This window comes from Gopherus flavomarginatus, chromosome 1 (genome assembly GCF_025201925.1).
Source record: "Gopherus flavomarginatus isolate rGopFla2 chromosome 1, rGopFla2.mat.asm, whole genome shotgun sequence".
NCBI lineage: Eukaryota > Metazoa > Chordata > Testudines > Testudinidae > Gopherus > Gopherus flavomarginatus.
This window is the reverse complement of record NC_066617.1, coordinates 92540339-92561767: the sequence shown is the minus strand read 5'-3', so window position 1 is coordinate 92561767 and position 21429 is coordinate 92540339. Positions and strand designations below refer to the sequence as shown.

The 21429-nt window shown below is 43.0% G+C and overlaps 1 protein-coding gene across 1 annotated transcript in view; it reads right to left on the bottom strand.

The window, feature by feature from the left end:
• The window catches only part of LOC127042716 (solute carrier family 23 member 1-like), a 69599-nt gene extending 49567 nt beyond the window's left edge, over positions 1-20032 (bottom strand). Inside the window, exons 1-3 of the mRNA XM_050935968.1 lie at positions 19986-20032; positions 18497-18649; positions 16738-16895 (exon numbers count right to left, since the gene is read on the bottom strand). Of these exons, the coding sequence (XP_050791925.1) occupies positions 16738-16895; positions 18497-18649; positions 19986-19988 (314 nt within the window). The 5' untranslated portion in view covers positions 19989-20032. The remainder of the gene's footprint in view (positions 1-16737; positions 16896-18496; positions 18650-19985) is intronic.
• Positions 20033-21429: the final 1397 nt, after the last annotated feature.

Genomic DNA, 21429 nt, shown 5'->3' with positions numbered 1-21429 from the left:
ATTTCAGGAGAATTAAGAAAAGGAGCTTGCAAAGCCATAGCAGCTGTGGTGTTACCAGATAATGGATGGACACAAGAATTCCCTATGGCATGGGCCAACAAGAAATCTGAATGTGGGGGTATACAAGCAGCAGTGGAGATAGTACTATCTTGGGACTGGAGGGCTGTACTATCAGTAAACAAAGAGTGGAAATCTTAAGCACTCTCCCAAAAACAGTGGATGTGCAAGAAGCAGGGGACCTACTACAGGCAATATTGGATCACAAGTGGGTATGGTTCACAGAAGGATCTAGTCAGGAGCGCAAGTAGAGTGGTATGCTCCAGTACGTAATACCAGCAAGAGATTTTTAGCAGGTACGGGATACCGGAAAGACTTGGGGAGGCTAGCACCCCTCATCTCCGAGTGGGGTGGAGCTGCACTCTGCTCTTTAAAAGAGCAGAAAGCGGCTAGGGAGGTCATTCATTCTTTATATGGGTTTAACAGCACAATACATATGCTAACAAACTTAAACAAAGTCTTTGTTTAAGTTTGTTAGCATATGTATTGTGCTTTTAAGTTGGTAAGGAGTCTTCCAGAGGAGAGATGTGAGGGGGGGATGGAAAGTGTTTAAGCAGTGTTCTTGATTCCTGATCCAGCCTCTGGACTATGAACATATACTGATGAGAACATTCTAATCAAGGAACTGAGGACTTTAAGATAATCTGATAATATAAAAGCATTCATATTTCCTTGATCCTTTGCAGATGGACTTATGAGATGTATATGGTACAAAGTCTGTTCTAGTCTCATTGACTGCTGATTTCTCCCTTGCAATGGGCAAAGATCAGATGTCTGCTGACTTTCTCACACAAGTCAGCAGCTTTTGATACCTGTGGTATAAGTAACATAGCCCTTGCTTGAGCGGTTTTGTTCTTTGCTCTCCAAATGTTTAAGTCTGTTCCTATTGAACTCAATAGAAAAACCTCTTTTGATTTCAATGGGAACAGGATTTGGCCCCAAGAGTTCAGAGAATGTGATTTTGATCAATTGCTTATGTGTCCAGAGACAGTTCTCATGCATGTTGTGCCAGGCTGATTTCGGTTGCCCTTCCTATATGTCATGCTGAGGAAAACAATAAATCAGTTTGGGCTGTAGTTCTATCAAGATGAAAATGGCACATACAGTTCGATGCCTCTTTCCATCAAACCCAGATAGCACAGCATCTTTGCTTTCCTAGTGCCTGGCAGAGAGCAATACTGAGGGCTTGTCTACACTGCCACTTTACAGCGCTGAAACTTTTTCACTCAGGGGTGTGAAAAAACATGCCTCTGAGCACTGCAAATTTCAGCGCTGTAAAGTGACAGTGTAGATAGTGCACCAGTTCTGGTAGCTACTCCCCTTACGGAGGTGGGTTTTTTACAGCACTGGCTCTCTCAGCACTGGTGCCATGACTACACAGCCACGTTAAAGCGCTGCCAAGGCAGTGCTTTAATGTTAGTGGTGAAGACTTACCCTTAGATAAAGGTAAGCTGGCAGAAGATTAATTTGGAAATAAGGGAAACACTGATAGTGTGTTAAGGGAAAGTGGAGTGATTGTCCTTCCTATACTTCTTTCATTTAAGAAGTTTTCAATGTGGGGTGCTGCTGGATCCTCAATGGCACCTGGAATTACAGGTGGCACAAGGGGTCCAAAACATCATTTTACAGCTGCATCTGTTTGACAGATGCAGTTGTAAAATTTTAGACAGGTAAGGGGGATGTCAGAGGGGACAGGGAGAGCATGGGAGCCCCAAGCTGGGGACGGGGTGAGGAGGAGTCACATGGAAGGTTATGTGGGGAGGTCATGTGCTCCCAGCTTGTGTCCCTCCCATGAGTGAAGTATCAGCAAGAAATGATTTCTACTTGCATGACTGGATCTAGTTCTTACAAGGAAAGTCAACTTGTTTGTTCAGCAGCAGCTGTTTGTTTGTTTCCAGAACAGGAACTGGTGATCCCATATGAAAGGATGTCAGCCTAGGGATGTGAAGTGGCAGCAGTCAAACTGGCATTTGAAGCAACTCCCTTAGACTGTGATGTAGTTATATGCTCTGATTCTCAATGGACTGTGCAAGCAGTGAGCATATGGGCACTCGTATGGGAACAACAGGAAGGCAAAGAAGTTGCATACTGGGATTACTGGAAAATCATTATTGATATTATTCGGAAAAGGACTGGTTCCACAGAAATCAAGCATGTTAAGGCTCATGCTAAACAACATACTCTGGAAGGATACTACAATGCTTAGGCAGATAACATGGCCAAGGAAGCAGCAGCTACATCTTCTGGTTCACAGTGACATCAAAGCAGTAATTCGATCTCAAATGAACAAAGCAGCAAATCTAGGAAAACTGCAAACATTGATACAGCTGATCCAAACCTTGTGGAACAACACAAAGCATTAATACAGTATGAAGAACAAGAATGGAAACAAGTGGGACAAAAGATGACAGGAGTAGGAGAATGGGAAATAACAAGAGAACAAGATATGGTCATAGCAAAGCAAGATCAAGAAAAATGGATACCTCCTGAACAACATGGAGAAGAAATAATCCGATTTGCACGTGAACAAGGACATTTTGGGGTTAGGAAAACATTAGCACAAGTAAAAAAGGTAATGTGGTGGCCAGAAATGGACATGCATATTAACAGATTTTGTCAACAATGCTTAGTGTGTGCTCAAGTTAACCCTAAAAGCAAGAAAGAAAAAATACTGAGACACCAACCTGACACTAAGGGCCCATGGCAAAGATTACAAATGGACTACATTGGACCTTTGAAAATAACTCCTACAGAAAAAACCTTTTGCTTGGTGGTCAAAGATGATTTTTCAAGGTGGCTGGAAGTAATCCCCACAACAGATAACACAGCTCAAACTACAGCTCAGGCTTTATGGACCCAAATACTCAGCAGATGGGGTATACTCTTGATCATGGATAGTAACCAAGGACCTCACTTCGTGGGAGCAGTGGTAAAAGCATTATTATTGATGATGGGAATCAAACAAAAATGGTATGTAGTCTACCACCTACAAAGTGCAGGAAAAGTGGAAAGGAAGAATAGAGAAATAAAAGCAGCCTTGACCAAGTAAATTCAAACACAAGGCCGAGATTGGGAAACTGCTTTACCTGTAATCCTAATGACCATGAGAGCCTTGCGACAAGCTGGAAGTAAGTACTCACTGTTTGAGTTAATGACAGGTCAAGCTATGAGAACCCCTGAATTCCTACTTCCACCTAGAAAACAGATACCTGAATGGGTACAAAAAGAAATTTGGATAGCAGATTTGGTACAAACAACTGAAGAAATTTGGGCACAAGAAAATCAGCGAAGACAAAGGGAAGAACAGAAAGGACCACCTGGGTACCAATGGAAGATACCAATTCTTTGAGCATCACTTGGTCTTGTAAGTAAAGGTAAGCTAAAACCCACATGGGAAGGACCATTCCCTGCGAAATATGTGGCCAGTCCTATTGTCGTTCTGGTGGCCTCTCCAAACGGGGATGTATGGAGGCATTCTGATCAAATCAAACTGTATCTATCAAGTAAGTAAGTAAGTAAACATAATAGTTCATGAATATATAGGGTAGATATAAATATAATCATGTAAGATGTACTAATCTATAAGGCCTAGTTAGAGGCCTGTGTTTTGTTCATTTATTTATTTTCACAGAATGATCCATGGAAGCAAGGAACATACTGTTTTGTTGGGCATTCTATGGGTTCATCTACCACATGGCTATTGGATCACCATCTATCTATCCCATGGGAGAAGCAACCAAAGACTGTAAGATCAAGCAATTCCAACAACAATGGGGGTTTATACCAAGGATACGTACAGATTTTCTCCTTCAAATTGGGGGTACCAATCTTGAATGAGTAAAGCAGAGAGAAATAGGACTGAGTGTTATAGTCACCCCTCATGGAGAGGTGATTAAAACAAAGGAAAGATATATGACTTGGGACTAAAATGTCATGAGACCCTGGAGTAGAGATCCTGTATGGTGGACCTACCCCTGACCAGGAAGAGATTCTTGTGGCGATGGTCTCCATGATGGAGATGCTTGGAGAAATTTTAAGTAGTATTTGTACATCCAGGAGCGCATCTCTATAGGAGGATAGAATGGGGATTCTGATATGAGTGTCCATTTACCTTAATTCCACCTTTTATAGGATGCAGACCTATAACAACCCCTCTTCCAACTGAAAAAGCAAGAAGGGAAATTTGGAGATGGTCCCTAACTGCTGAGGATAATATAGATTTAGGCACAGTTCTAATTGGCATGAACCTTATTATAAATAATGGCTCTGAGCTGACCTCTGTAGCATTGTCTACCTCTATTTCAACAACGCTTATCTTCAAAGAATTAAAGGAAAAGGAGAATGCACAACTTGTTACCCAAGCAGCAGATTCCTTGGTTCAGAGACTGTAAAGAGTGGTCAGACCTGGTAAAGGTTATGATGAGGAAGACTAACTAGATGTGGGAGATGGAGAAGTTTGGCACTGTATGGTAACAGACTCTGTTAATCCCTTTGGGGCCAAAAAGGACAGTCAAGTAAAATGGACCTTTCATATAACAGATAGAGCATGTGTGTCCATATGGATACAAGGAACTGACAAAAGGCTGGCAAGGAACTTCCAAAGCACACACTTTGGTAGTTGAATGGGAATACAATCCAGATAGTAAACAATGCGTCTAGACCTCAAGTGTAACTAATTGCATACATAAGTCAGGACTTCAGGAATCACAAGTTATCAATACTAGAACTAGGGAACTATGGAAACCAGATGTACCCCAAGAAAAGGTCCTTCGAACCAAAGCACTCCAGGAATGTGCAATTTAAGAAGCTTGGTTTGAAAATGGGACTGAGGTTCCTGCCATAGCTATAGGAGCAACTGTGAACTTGTATAACATCACTGAGAATATGGACATATGTCAATGGGAATGTAATTGGTGTACCCAGACCACATATTCATTAGGGTATGGCAGTGAATCTGTATTCGAATGGGAATTAGGAAATAAATGGATAATGGTGAAGGGACATTGCCATAACACCCAATTTGAGGGATGGGAAGTATCTAGATGAAAATTTCCTGAAGAACATCAATGCGCTTTAAGATGCCATACCTCATATATAGGGAATATACAATATACAGAAGGTAAAACATGGGTTAATATAACCAAAGTGACCCAGGCACATCATAATTTAACCAATCGTTCCCCTGAATGTATGGAATGGTTAATTCCAGACCATGATCATGGACACAGATACATATACAATGGGTCCAGATTCAAAGTTTTTATAAACTTATTCCCTGAAGATTGTATGCTTAACACTCATTACCCTAACTGTTCTAAATGGATTGCAAAATATAAAATATATTGAGTTTGGGATGTTGAAAGAAGAGGATTGTATAGCTCTTAATGTATAATTCTTTAATGTCTAGCATAGGAGTGATGTGCTTAATGTAACCTTTTACTGCTTGTGTAATTCCTTCTCAAATAAACTGCAGTGTATGTAAGTTAATTACTGTGGACCTTTTTAATTGGTATGACAATAATCTACTCCACTGGGAGCTATTGAAGATCCATCCAGGGATAGTAGCCCCAAGGGCCCAACATTTGGTAACAGAGGATGGTTACAAAGAGGAATGGTCAAAAGAGATACCATGTGGGAAAACACGAAACTCTGGAATGGGACTGGGAAACACATGGAGCCTCTCTACCCTAAGAGAAAGAATGAGAGAAACTTTAAAGCAACTAATGGAGTCAGCACATACTGGGGAACAAGGGGAAATAACGGCTCAAGAGATGGCATATTCTGTGATGGAATTGAGTGAATTGTTGAGGGAAAGTATTTTGGATATTGTTAAATAAATAAGGGATATTCACTCAGGATTATCCTGGGGAGAAGTTTTTATGAAAGCCCAGGGAATCTTGGGAGAACAATGGAAAGATATCTTGGAACAGAGCCAAAAAGGAACTTGGCCCCAGAGTCTGAACTAGGCATTGAGTTAATATGCTTACATTAATCAATCTTTCCAAGATACCTGGAAGGTGCAAGTGCATACATGTACCATACGTCAGTGCACTCTTGTCCTTTCCGGTGTTGCCAATGGAAAGGCACAGGAAGTGTATCTGGTATATATGCCAACACCTGGGGAAATGAAAGAGGGTACTGTGACATAATACCCAAAGGGAATGGATTATGGTGGATACCTGGATTAGGATGGAAGCAAATACTAGGAGCCCAGTGGGAATGGAGTACCTTGATCAAAGAAGGAAATTGGAATTTGGAATGGAAAGGAGGTAATCTCACCATGAAATTACAGTGGAAAAATGATTGGTGGGGATTATATGAAATAAACCAATATCTATGTTGGCATCAAAAGGAAAAAGGTAATGTAACAAACAACCAAACTTGGTTTATGGACCAAGGAATGTGGTGCACTTGTGGAGACATAACTCATTTCCAGTACGAACAATATCAATGGCACCCTCAAATGACTAAAACCTTTATGACTCACTCTAGATTAACAATGCCAAATTTGAGGGAAATCGAGTGGAATGATACAGATTGGGATATGGAGATATAAACTAATCAAGGCACACTGGGCCAAATAGAACAGTCAACTAAGGGATAGCTCAGTGGTTTGAGCATTGGCTGCTAAACCCAGGGTTGTGAGCTCAATCCTTGAGGGGGCCATTTGGGGATTGGTCCTGCTTTGAGTAAGGGGTTGGACTAGATGATCTCTTGAGGTCCCTTCCAACTCTAATAATCTAAATCGATAACGTCTGTAAAAGGTATGCTTGCACAAAAGTATAAAATTGTTGAAAAAGCTATAGAGAAAATAAGATCTGAAATGTGTGCTTGGTATGATGTATGTCAAGTAACAACATGAAATGGAGTTGAATGGGCAATATCACAGCCTCTTCCTGAATTTATGCTGGAGACTTGGACACTGTCCATGGCGGAGGCAGTATACCTAAAATTCCTCATTTCTGGACAGGGCATCTGCTACCCAGTTCTCCTTTCCTTTAACATGCATAATGCACTGTCAAATTCCTGCAGGACCAGGCTTCAGGGTAGCAGTTTGGAGTTTGTGCCCTTAGTCCAGTGAACCCATACCAAAGGTGAATGGTCAGTTAGAATCCTGAACTTCCTATTGAAGAGGTAACAGCTTAGTTGTTTGACAGCCCACACAATGGCATAGCACTCCTTCTCCATGATAGAGTAATTCTGTTCAGCAGGGGACAACTTTTTGCTTTGGAAGGCAATGGGATGCTTCTTGCTGTCTTCCCCTGTCTGCATCAGCACAGCACCCAACCCTGTGTCTGATGCAGCAGTACACAATTCAAAAGGCTTATCAAAGTCAGGGCTGGCCAGCACAGGCTCCGCAGACAAGAGTGCTGTTAGGATATAGATATTCAGGCCTGTCTGCAAAGGCCTATACTTTAAGAATTTAGGTGTAGTCTTATCACTTAGCTAGTTACAGAGATATAAGAGAAAGAATCAGAAATCACTGTCTGTCTGTGTAATGGCCTTCTCTTACTGTGACAGTCTGAGGCCCTGATTAGTCATATTAAAATAAGGCAATATGGGGCTGTTAGGAAGGTGATCCGATCTATCACCTCCAGAGAAAGGGAAGAGCCTAGAAGATGTAAAAGGAAACTTAGTTTGACAGCATCCTGCCTGGTAAGAACTCACTTATCAATAGACACAGCTGGAAAACCCTTATGTCTGTATAGATGTAGTTGTAAAATCCTCACTTCTGTATTGTTTTGTTTGTTTATTTGCATGGTCTCTGTCTGGTTCTGTGATTGCTTGTCTGCTGTATAATTAATTTTGTTGGATGTAAACCGATTAAGGTGGTGGGTTAAATTGGTTAAATAACCATGTTACAATATGTTAGGATTGGTTAGTTAAATTTCAGTAAAATGATTGGTTAAGGTATAGCTAAGCAAAACTCAGGTTTACTATATAGTCTGCAGTCAATCAGGAAGTTGGGGGTGGGAAATGGGAACAGGGACTGGGGATGGGGGAATTGGGATCATGTTTTGCTAAAGGGGGAAATGGGAACAGAAACAGGGACACAGGCAAGGCTCTGTGGTGTCGGAGCTGGGAAGAGGGACACTAAGGAAGGAAACTGAAATCATGCTTGCTGGAAGTTCACCCCAAAAAACATTGAATTGTTTGTGCCTTTGGACTTTGGGTATTGTTGCTCTCTGTTCACGCGAGAAGGACCAGGGAAGTGAGAGGGTGAAGGAATAAGCCCCCTAACATCTTGGTGCTGTTGGCTCGGATGCATCGCATGAGATAGGTGAGTGGCAGCCTGCAAGTCCCCCTCCCCAACAGTCCACGCAGCTGCTTGGAGGGGGTATAGTGAACTCTCGTGATGGTAGCTGCGGGTTCTGGCAAGCCAGGGTAAAGGATTTTTTTTGATAAATTGATAAGGAAGAACCAGGGCCCATACCACGTGCAGGAGTCAGCCTGGGATGAGATTAAAAAGGAAATGGAGAAAGTGTTAGGGGACCCAGAAGGATAGTGGGTGGCTGAGGGGCCCACCCTCCTTTGGTATATGGGTTGTGGAAGAAGGTCCCTGCCCATGGGGACTGGATGCCTTCTAGGGAAAGGAGGCACTTCAGTTCACTTGTGAGAAGTTTGAAGTAAGGGCAGCATTATGGGAAGCTGCCAGTAATCTTTCAAGTTTGGTGCTGTTTCAGCAGGGGCTGCTGAAGTGTTGTAAACTAGTTAGGGGTGGTTAAAGATGATTTGGCACAACAGGGTTTAAAGTCAGAAGCAGAGTTAACAGACCAGCTTTCGAGACAGGAGCTGGGTCTTGGTCCTGGGGGAGTGAAGGAAAAAAAGAAAAGGTTTCAATATGGAAAATGGCAGGGTTTGCAGGAGCAGGTAACAACCCCCACTCTTCTCCCAGAGCCAGGATGAGAATCTGGGGGTCAGGGTTCCCAACTGTTTCAACCAGGGGAGCCTACTCATGGTTCAGAGCTAACTATATCCTTTTCTTCTTTTCTTTCTTCTTTCTCTCAGTTTACTTAATATGCTGCTGGTAGCCTGTACTTGAAACTGACCTAACAGGGCTTAATTGGTTTCGTTCCACCTCTTCTCCCACCTCTCCCCCTGCCTTTCCACACTTTTGTTTTTCTGAAGTTTTAATGGAGGGTACTTTGGAATTGGATACTTATGTTTGTTTGTTTTGTTTTGTTTGGGACAAAGGATGATGAAGGTCTGCTGTATTTCACTGGAATATTTGGAGTAAAAGATCCATGGGCAACCATGGAGACAAATGTTTTACTGCCTTTTAAATAATCTCAGGGTAAAGACAGCACAGGTTAAGGCAGCTGTGCGGCTATAATTGTACTCTGTGGCTGAGTTGTTAGAGAGAAAGTGCACTATCTTAAAGAACTAAATGTAGGAGTAAGTGATTTAATAAAGTAAATTAAAAGTTAAAAATACCTTCTGCAAAAATTGATAATACAGGGTTTGAAGGAAAGCAAACATTTGGAAGTTGTAAAAATGGTACGAGAAACGGTTGTGGTGTTACAAGAAGAAAGTTTTTGGTTTAATAATAGAACCCACTTATATAAATATAACTGTTTGTGCAACTCTGTGCAGTCACATTGGATGGAAGCTTGGTAATTAATTTACACCAGGGGGTCAGGTAGAGTGGCTACTACCACCACTATGCTTCTGTCCCCAGAAGCCTTTACAGCTATTTTGAGGGAAAATGGACCCTTTTCCCACAGAAATGGTCTATAAGGGACTGCTGCAGGCAGCAGGCAGAGAAATAATCTGATCAAAATTATTTAACTATTGGGTAACGTAAATAAATTACTAAAGGAATGTCAGGACTTTCTATTGGAACATAACTTGACTGCCCCTGGCTGTCTCTGGTTATACAAGATGAGAGTGTAATCAGGGTACAGTTGTGTAAAAAGAGTAATCACAGTGCAAGGGATGTTAGACAAAATAGAATTGTGTGTGCATAAGAAAAGGAAAAGGGGAGCAATGATGGGAACACTAAGCCTTGGGGTGGCTCTGGGGGATCGGACTGTCGCTTTGGTGGGGGGTCCATGAAAACTACACCTTGTGTAAAATTCATATGGTTAATATAATGTTATGAAGGTTAAACTATTTCCCAGGACATGTGCAGTGTATATTGGAAAAGGGGTGGAAGAAATGCAAACAAAACATGCTACTTAATTAAAATCCTATTAGGGCTCCAAAAGGAGCCATAGTAGATTGTGCTTTCTTTTTCAGATCTCTGTGTGTTTTGGAGCAGAAGATGAAAGTGAAAAGTAATCAGAACTCTGGTGGAAGTAGAATGTGTCCCTTTTAAAACAGTCTCTAAGCTGCTGATAGCTTTGGATCCAAAAGCAAGTCAAGAAAACCTCTGTGTGGATGCAAATTACCTAGCTGATGAGGGAAGGAGGAAACTGCCCATAAAGAGCAACACAAAGAACCTGCAAATAATAAATACATCTGGTCAGCAAAAAAGCTATTAAAAGACTCAGATTATGGCCCTCCAGAAAAGGGAGATGAAAAAACAAGTCAAGCCTGAAAATAAGGGGGACAGGATAACCCTAAGGGGGGGGGGGAGAGAGAGAGAGAGAGAGAGAGAGAGAGAGAGAGAGAGAGAGAGTGAGTGAGTGAGTGAGTGAGTGTGTGTACACAGAGCAAAAATCTGAAGCTGTCTCTCAGCTATTACCTGAAAATAAACGGAAAGCTTGGTACAGCAGAGAAACTATTGCAAACCTGGTCTGTTGTACAAGAGAGGAAACTGAGGCACACCACCTCACGAATTTCATAAATGACTAGTGAGTGGGGTAATTCACTAGCCTGACTATAGAACAAAATAAGGACAGCCTGGAAGTAATTCTTCTGTTTTTCCTGCAATTAGCAAGGAAATGTGTAGAAAGAATTGGTATTATTATTAAGCAATAATCTGTCACCACCAGAGGGGTGAAAATTGTTTCTTTTGTTTTTCAGACACTCTACAAGCATGCTGGCGCCAGTGGAAGAATAACCCAGAATACCATGGGTCTGTGTTTTGTGTTGTTTGTCTGTGGTGTTTGTCTTGTTGCTAGCATGACATGAGTGAGGGATGGCTTCAAAAGGCTGACCTGGGGGAGAGGGAGATGTGTTTGGGAATGCAAAATGCTCAGCTAGGAGGCCAGCACCTGTGTAATAGCTACCATGGTGACTGGAAATAAAATGGCAACTAACGTGGGCCCCAGAGGCCCTATGGGAATAATGAGAAAGGGAGGAGCTCACTGGGAATCAATGGAGGGGTGTGTAAAATGGTGTAAATCTAGAGAAGATATTTGCATGTGCTCGTCTCTTATGACTATGCTGGGTCAATGGCCTATGGCAAGGGGTGGACAATTGGGTGTACTGTGTATGAGGTATTTTGCTGAAAACGTACATATTACTAGAGGGCACAATTACCTCAGCCCCTAACCAAACTACACATATCTATATGCTGCTCTGCGGACTCTGGTGCACAAATGGATCTGTAAATCTTATTGCTGTAAATAATCGAACCAGGGCATACTGCCTGATTCCATACCAAATGGCTAAGTTGGTTTGGACAATAACCTATTTCTCTGTGGACATTCAATGGACTTATGATGTGGACAAAAGTATGCAAAACCTGCAGGGGCAGCTTGTTGCAACTGCCAGCAAATGGACACATTAAAATCTTGACCCTGTCAAAGGAGGAGAGGCAGGGTTTTGGTGGTGGCTCGGATATTGGACCATACTGCAGTGGGCAGGACTCAATGTTGCTGTGGATTGTATATTGTTAACTGTACTTGTGTTACGCTGCATATGGAGATAACCTATAAGTAATGTAGTAAGCCCTCCCCACCCCGCAGTGTCCAAGACAACCCAGACCCAACCTTCTCAGGCCCAATATAATGGGAAGTCTGGAACACTAATTGAAAGAAGTGTGGTATGCCTGTACAAGAGAAGGTGCAGGGCACTATACTACACAAGGGGCAGTGGGACAAATGGAATATTGACACCTTCCACCTTGATGCTTGGCCCTATCAGGAAATGTGTCGCCATATGTCCTATGGTTTTCCAGGGGTACCTGGGCAGGAGGATCCCAAAAGAAAAAGAAAAAAAAGGGGTGGAGTGTTAGGATATAGATATTCAGGCCTGTCTGCAAAGGCCTATACTTTAAGAATTTAGGTGTAATCTTATCACTTAGCTAGTTATAGAGATATAAAAGAAAGAATAAAAAATCATTGTCTGTCTGTGTAATGGTCTTCTCTTACTGTGACAGTCTGAGGCCCTGATTAGTCATATTGAAACAAGGCAATCTGGGGCTGTTAGGAAGGTGATCCGATCTATCACCTCCAGAGAAAGGGAAGAGCCTAGAAGATGTAAAAGGAAACTTAGTTTGACAGCATCCTGCCTGGTAAGAACTCACTTATCAATAGACACAGCTGGAAAACCCTTATGTCTGTATAGATGTAGTTGTAAAATCCTCACTTCTGTATTGTTTTGTATGTTTATTTGCATGGTCTCTGTCTGGTTCTGTGATTGTTTCTGTCTGCTGAATAATTAATTTTGTTGGATGTAAACCAATTAAGGTGGTGGGATATAATTGGTTAAATAATCACATTACAATATGTTAGGATTGGTTAGTTAAATTTCAGTAAAATGATTGGTTAAGGTATAGCTAAGCAGAACTCAAGTTTTACTATATAGTCTGCAGTCAATCAGGAAGTGGAGGGAGGGTTGGGAACAAGGACTGGGGATGGAGGAATTAGGATCATGTTTTACTAAAGGGGGAAATGGGAATAGGGGTGTAACGTGCTTGGATGCTCTGCAAGAACGAGGCCCACACACACTGTGAGTTATTTGGCTTTAATGAAGGTAAAGTGACACATTCGCAATGGGGACCCCGGGCGTTGCTGTCACTTTGGCAGGGAACCCAGCACCGAAGCTCAGCTCGGCCTGGGTCGGAGTCCAAAGGGGGGACCGGGAGCATACAGCTATATAGACACAATACAAAAGCAACTCATACATATGCAAAAAGGGACTTCCCACAGGCTATGTCTGCCCGTTGGCCAAAGGCCAGGACTGTCCATGGGCGGTGTACGCCCTTTGGCCTAAGGCCATACAAGCTAGTTTCAACCAGTTAAAAGCAAGTTATAACTGGCATGGCATGTCCTACAACGACCGGCCACTTAGCAAGCAGGGGCTTTCCACAAGACCACCGAGAAAGCAGAAATACCCTAGCTAGGCCGTGACACAGTCTTTCGCAGTCCCATACAAGGGGATAGGAACAGAAACAGGGACACAAGTAAGGCTCTGTGGTGTCAGAGCTGGGAAAGGGCACGCTAAGGAAGGAAACTGGAATCATGCTTGCTGGAAGTTCACCCCAATAAACATCAAATTGTTTGCGTCTTTGGGCTTTGGATATTGTTGCTCTTTGTTCATGCAAGAAGGACCAGGAAAGTGAGAGGGTGAAGGAATAATCCCCCTAACAAGTGCTTTTACCTTGTTGATGCCTTTCTGGGATGCCTCTGACCAAATTATCTTATTAGGTTGATGCTTTTTACATAGGTCTGTGATTGGGGATACAATGTCACTGAACCCCTCCACAAACCTCCCGTAATAGTTTGCCAAGCCTATGAAGGATTGGACTTGCCTTTTACTTTGGGGTATGGGCCATTTTATGATGGCTTCCTCCTTAAGAGGGTCAGGGGATATTTTGCCCCACCCCCACCCAGTGCACCAGATAAGGGACGTTAGCTGCCCCTATCTTGCACTTAGAGGGTTTCATGGTTAGCCCAGCTTCTTTGAGCTTTGATAGCACAATTTCCAGGTGCTCCTTGTGGTCACCCCAGGTGTTGCTGAATACAGCAATGTCATCTATGTATGCCCTCACATAATTCTGCAAATCATTTAACACTCTGTTGACCAGCCTCTAGGAGGTTGCACCAACATTTATCAGACCAAAAGGTAACACTGTAAATTCACAGAGCCCTACGTCAGTGATAAAAGCTGATCTTTGCTGTGCCTGCCCCTCCAAAGGGATCTGGTCAGATCAAAGGTACTAAGGTATTTGGCTTGGCTCAGCACATCCAGCATGTCATTAATATTAATTGTTGGCATGAGGGAGGCATCTGTTACAGGGACAGCATTAAGTTTTCTACAGTCTACACAAAATCTAACGATGCCATCCCTTTTGGGGACCAAGACCACAGGGGAAGCCCACACACTGTCAGATTCCTTAATCACCCCTAGGTCCTACATGCTTTGTATCTCAGCCTGAATTTGCTCCCTCACCTTGCGGGTAGCCCTATAAGGCCTGGAAGTGTGGGGGTGGGGTGGGGCGGAAATGAGCCCCTTTCGTGAGGATTCTATGGAACAAAAACTGTGTCCTCCCAGGTTTGTTGGAAAATACCTCACTGTATCTTTGCAGCATTGACAACACTTCCCCCTTTTCGACTGGTGTCAGCTGACTACCGATTTCCATACTTTCCAAAGTTGACCCATCTTGGCAATAAGCCATCAGATCAGTGAGTGGGTGAGCCTCAGTTTCCCGTTTGACACAACAAATCTCTCATTGCATTTATATAAGCCACATTACTCAATCCAGATCCCCTCTTAAGACTCCTGAATTTAACCCTGTACGTTTCAGGTGTATTCTGAAACTGTTTCAAAACCAGTTCCTTAAATTTACCATAGTTTGAAGCATCATCAATAGGCATCTTGTTGAATATGTCCAGAGCTCTTCTAGTCAATTTTAGCATTAACTTAGTCATTTTTTGATTGTCAGGAATTGCATGAAGAGTGCACAGTTTCCCAAAGGCGATGAAATATTTAGTAATATCACTGGATTCATCATATTGTGGACATAGTCGCTCCCATTTGTGGATTTTTGGGGAAGTGGAGCGAGCTGCTGAAGGGTTTTGTTTCTTCCACTCCATAACAGTCAGTTCATGCTTCTGGGCCTCAATTTGAGCCTGTATTTCTCTGTCTTTTAACTCCAGGGCTAGCTGCCTCTCTCTTTCCTTCTCCTGCTGAGCATCTTGCTATGCTATCCTCTGGGCTTCAATCTCTTTGTCTTAACTCCAGGGCTAACCTCTGGGTTTCCATGGCTCTTTTGTGAGCAGCTTCCTCCCTGGCTGCCTCTGCCTCCATAGCCCTTCTGTGTGCGGTCTTCTCCCTGGCTGTCTCTGCTTCTCTTGAGCCTCAATTGAAACTCATGGTCCTTTTCCTTCTCTTCTACTTCCAGTCTGGCCAGCTCTAGTTTTGTAGCTGCCTCACTGGTAGTCATTTTCCTGCGTTCTTGTGCTTATTTCCTCATCCGAAATAAACAAACAGAAAATAACAAACCAGTAACCATTTTCTCTGTTCTCCAGTCACCACACTCAAAACTCACTTAAAATCACTACCAGTATCTCAAAGCAATCAGCTGTGCACAGATCCTGCTTGATTATGCCACTGTGAGAGGCTGGGTCACAGAGACCCCTTTGGGACTGCCACCTGATGTGCTGAGACTACCTCTGAGCCTGTCTTCCCTGGCAGCTTAGGACTTCAGTATCCTGTCTTGTTGAGCCAGACATGCTAGCCTGCTACAAACACAGACCCAGGTCTGAACCACGTCCCCCAAAGCTGCAGGCTTAACTGAAAATGGCTTAGAAAGTGCTCTTGTCTCTAGCACCCAGATACCCAGCTCACAATGGGATCCAAACCTCAAATAAATCCATTTTACTCTGTACAAAGCTTATACAGGGTAAACTCATAAATTGTTCACCCACTATAACACTGATAGAGAGATATGCACATCTGTTTGCTCCCCCAGGTATTAATTACGTGCTCTGGGTTAATTAATAAGCAAAAGTGCTTTTATTAAATATAAAAAGTAGGATTTAAGTGGTTCCAAGTAATAACAGAGAGACCAAAGTAATTTACCAAGCAAGATAAAACAAAAACATGCAAGTCTAAGCCTAATACAGTAAGAAACTAAATGCAGATAAACTTACCCTCAGAGATGTTCTAATAAGCTTCTTTTACAGACTAGACTCCTTCCTAATCTAGGTCCAGCAGTCATTCACACCCCCGTAGTTACTGTCCTTTGTTCCAATTTCTTTCCGGCATCTTTTTGGGGTGGAGAGGCAATGTTTTGAGCCAGCTGAAGACAAAGTGGAGGGACTTCCAGGGCCTTATATAGTCTCTCTCTTGTGGGTGGAAACCCCTTTGTTCTCCTGTGTAAAATTCACTCAAGATGGAGTTTGTAGTCATCTGGGCAAGTCACATGTCTATGAATGATTCAGCTTTTTCAGGCCGACACCATTGTTTACAGGTTAGTTTGAACGTTTACAGGAAAGCTCACATGTGGATTGGCATCTCCTCAAGTCCATTGTCAGTTAAGTGTTTCTTGACTGGGCACTTACTGAGAATAGTCCTCTCTCAAGAAGCTGACCAAATGCAACACTGAGGCTACTTAGAATCAAACACGGACATAGCCAATATTCATAACTTTGAATATAAAAAAGATACACACATACAGACAGCATAACAACAACCAGCAAACTACAACCTTCCCATAGACACCCCAATTGGCCTCCTCTGTACAAGACCTGGTGCAACCAAAGGACCATGGTTGCAACAATGATCTATACGGTCACAGTTCATGTCAATAATGTCACAAGGTTATATTGCAAAGATTTTGCCTACCTGACTCCAAAGAGGACCTGAAGGAGAGTACAAATTCCTGAGACAAAGAAGATGGTGCCGATCAGGTGACCCTGGGTCAGGGGGTCATGCTGCAGGCAAAGCTCTTTGGACAGGATCAGAGGGATGGCTACAAGACCACCCAGAGCTGTCAGGTAGTGCTAAGAACCACAGAGAAAAGACTGTCATGAAAAAGGTACCTGCCCAGTACAACTATTCTACTGTTGAGGGAAGGTGAAATGCCACTTGTAGATCTGGACTCAAATGACACTAATAGCACTAATTCCTGATAACCTTAGTTTTTTACTACAAGTTTTATTCTCTGGTGGGGGCTGTTCTGAAGTGTCCGTCAGAGCTTTAACAACCCATCCCAACCTTATCCATTTTTCTCGCCTTACCACCACTTGGCACTCGATAGAAACAACAGGACCTAGTTCCCAAGGGGCTGTCCAGTGGGAACTAGCACATTTCCAGGGTCTGAAGAAAGCTATTCTGGGGGCTTTCTACCAGGAAAGGGGGGCAGATCACTGGAGGGAACTATCAGGTTGGATTTATGCGAAATGTGTGTTTCAAGACACTCTGCTTTGCTCTACGGCATCATCAACTCCTTCAGCCTGCAGCATCCCTAATGCCACTTCTCATGCTCCCGTGGGCCACAAGTACTGGGGGAAATCAGCAAAGTGGGTGCAAAATGTTACCAAATTAGAACTGTCCACTCATTTACCCTGGTGGCAATGTTTTATACTCTGTTTGCATAAGTGTAAATAGCTACATGAGATTCAGAGAAGTGGAAAAATCAGGCCCCACCTTTTTAATAAACCCAGTATATACATGTGTTTAAAGACCTTTAATTAGCCATCCACATGAAAAGAATCTTTAAAATCCAATTTTCTTTTCACAGTTAATGCTGATTGTGCAGTTCACTCAGCTTGGGCAATGAAAATAGAGCTTTTGTTCCTTGTCAACATCACTTTCTGCTTCCCATGCACTAGTATGGTGTTGCAACGTTTGGGGTGCTAACACTGCAGGAAATGTTTACGTTTCCCCAAAATAACTATTGCTTTCATTAGAATCTTTTTAATTAAAAAAAATGATGGAAATATTTCCAGTGATCTTGGGTTTCATAAAACCTTATTTTTACAGAGGCCAAAGTTTGAGTCTAAACTAAACTGACAAGATCGCTTTAAGAAATGAACAAAGCACAAACTATCCATTAGTGTCCAAACAAAGTCAGCATCACTATCTTAGCTTAATCATTGGTAAGCATCTTACCATATAGATATTCTACTGCATTGGCCTGCACTGTATCACACAAGTTGGGTGTATTTCTCTCGCATAGTCCTATAAACTGACAGAAGCTGCACAGTTTCTTTTTTGTGCTACTTCTGCTTAGCTTTTATTATAGTGGAGTCACAGAGGGCCTGGAGCCTTTAGATATTTTCCATAACTCTGTCACACTGGCATTATTCAATGGACTATCTGTTACTGTTTGTCCTCCAAGCGCAAGCTCGCTGGCTCTGGGACTGCATCTGCCAGTTTGTATTGCATTGAGCTCAGTGTAAATAAATAGCAAACAAAAACAATCTGACCCCATGCACTTAACAGGGATGACTTGACATCACCAACAGCCAATCAGATGGTTGTAAGCATGGCCAGTAAATATAAGCCATTTCCTAATTCACATTTTACTTGTTAAGCGGGGCTATGAACAAGCCAATAAACCTCCGCCCACCCCATTCCACCATGTTCTTGCTAGTCTCACCTGAATCCCTAGCAGGATGCAGAGGTACCATGGTGGTATGTCGGTGACAGAGTACACTAGTGTACTGCAGTTCTTGCCCGGGTCTTTCTTCTTTTCCTTTAGGCTCTCTGCATCGGGTTCAGACAAGGCACTGTACTGGTCTTCATCTTCAGCCTGTAGGGACCAGAACAGAACATTCCTCAGTTAGACCCTCTTTCAGAGAGGTATTCATCATCTGCGACTCTCATTGACTTTAGTGGGATCTGTGGATGTCTCTCAGACTCATGTCAACATGTGGGAAAGGGGGTAATTTAATTCACACTAACTCCAACCTGGCTGGGATGGGAACAAGAAGTGCATTTAAAAACAATGTGAAAACTATGAGAGTGTATGCGTGCGTGTGTGGGTGTGAGAGAGAAAGAGAGAGAGAGAGAGAGGATCCAGTGAAACTCTCATCATTTTGGGAGGCGCAGTCTTCTGGGTCACCTTCCCCCTTCCCACCCGATTTCTTCCTTTTATCCTTCCCCTTCTTACCAGGCCGCACTGTGTGCTGACCCACCTTTGTAGCTGAGAAAAGCCGCATGTGCTGCCCACCCTACTCCAGTGTTTGGCTATGGTGGTGGTTTTGTACCACCACAAGGCACGTTCTTCCTCCTTCCCACTCCCCCTCCTTGGCCAAGCATGCTATACGCACAGACAACCCAGTGCCCACCAACCCGGAACTCTGCTCAACCAAGAAACAAGAGACCCAGTTAGGTGCTGGCAGGGGATCCCTTGTTAAAGCTGCACTGCCTAACTGAAGGGAGGCTGGGGGCCACTGCCCTGCCGTACTCATAGGGCTAACCCACCCTAACAAGAAAGAAAGGCTCCCTCATGGAACATCCCTGGACAGAAGTGGGTGTGCAGAGCAGCTCACCTTCCTTTTCAGCCAAACCTCAGCATGCACAGACTCTGGGGTGCAGTAGGGGAGAGGAGTATCTTGCACCCATGTGAGCAACTTTCACAGTGGGAGCTGGGATTTTGGGGAAAGGAGGAGCAGCAATGGCTGGGCAGGACCTGGAGTGTGTTTCTATGAACACAGGCATGAGGGAGCTGGGTAGGTGTGTCTGAAACAGCCCCCGCAGAGAGAGAGAGGGTCTCCCTACGAAGGGAACAAAGCAAATGATACTGTAGAGTGAAGAAACAGGAACAAAAAATAAATACAACTTTTCAAGTCAAAATAAAAAAGACAAATGATGCACATATATCAAATATGTAGGTGTGACATGGCCTTATTTGCATCAAATGTCCAGATATCTGGACCTTCATCCTCAATAGACAAGCTAGTCTATAGTAAGTGCAAAGGCCTAAAACATATTGGCTAATGCATTTTAAAAAACTATCTCTTGTCCTTATGTAGACAGGCTGGGAGCATTAAAAACAGCTGTATCCAGACAGAAGCAAGCTCACTTTCCAGAGCTCTTGTTCAGAAAAGAACCTTATAGCAAAGTAACTCGTACAGTGCATGTACCATTGCCAGTTCCACATGAATGCCTGATCCTGCCTGGGAACCTTGGAAAGGAGAGAGCCTGAGGCACTGCTGAATGGAATCGACCTCTCGTTTTTGAAGAAGCGGGAACAAGCAGAAGTCTCTGTGGCAAGACAAACCCTTGCCTCTTCTGCAGCAGGGGGACTGAGCAGGACAACTCTTGGATTCTGTCTTGTTGCCTGCAGCAGAAGATTCATTACTTATCCGTTACAGTTATTAGCCTCAATCCTGCAAGCTCAGACATCCAAGTCGACCCCCACGAAAACTGAACTGCTTGAAACACAAAGAACCCAGGCAATCAAGGTAAGGGAGGAGTCAATCTTTAGGGAAGTTAGAAGCTTGAACTGAGTTGTGGCTGGGAGCATTTTAATAATAAAAAGAATAACCCTTTGTATTTCTACAGCACCTTCCACATGAGGCTCTCAAAGCCCCTTACCAGTGTTAACCCATTTACCCTCATAGCCTTCCTGGAAGGGAGCTAAGTTTTATTTTTCCTGCTTTACAGATGGGGAAACTGAGGCACAGAGCAGTAACTGATTTGCCCAAGGTCAAATGGAACAGTCTGTGGCAGAGTACAGTATCCAGATACCTAATTCTTAACCCTCCATCAGGAGATGAGCAACTCTTCTTGATTTTAAGGAAGTTACTTGTATCCTGAAGAAGAGAACAAAGTTCCCCATCTCCCTAGTTCCCAGTCCTGTGGTTTATCCACAAGACCATCCCTTCTCCTCCTCCTCCTTCTAATATGTTTTCCAGTATTTCCAGCACAGTTACACATCTGCTAGTCACACTGCATATAATTCACTTGTGAATTTGCTACTGTACTGGAAATCTGCAGGGCACTGTGCCTAGTTCACCCCAAATTCTCTCCATCAACCTCTCTGTCAATTTACCTCTTTTGAAATAGACCCATTTAAAAAAAAAGAAAGAAAGAAAAACAAATCCTTCACCAGTTTTAATTTTCCCTGCCCTTGTCATCACATAAAATCTCCAATCCAGGGACAGAGTAACAAGAGGCAGAAGGTTTAATCCCTTCTGAAACAGATACATAGACTATAGCAGAATCAGGGTCAGTTCATCTCCTCTCATCTTTTCTCTCTGATTTTTAGAATACACTAAACGAACTCGAAAGAAGCAAAACAGCCTTTAAATTACTATTGTACAAGCAACAGGCTTTAGTGAAGAAGATACCAGACCACGTCAGCCTCATCTTTACAAAGGACCCTAGAAAGACTGTTCAATCTGTCTTTCTTCCCTCCCCCTTTCATTCACTCTAACACACCTCTTCTCTCTCTCTCTCTGTCTCTCTCTCTCTGCTGCTTCTCTTTCCCCTTTCCTCCCTTGCTCCTGTTCATTTTCCTTCTCAGAACTCATACAAACCGTATGCAAGCTATACTTTTCTTCAAGCAATAAACTCACCATAAAA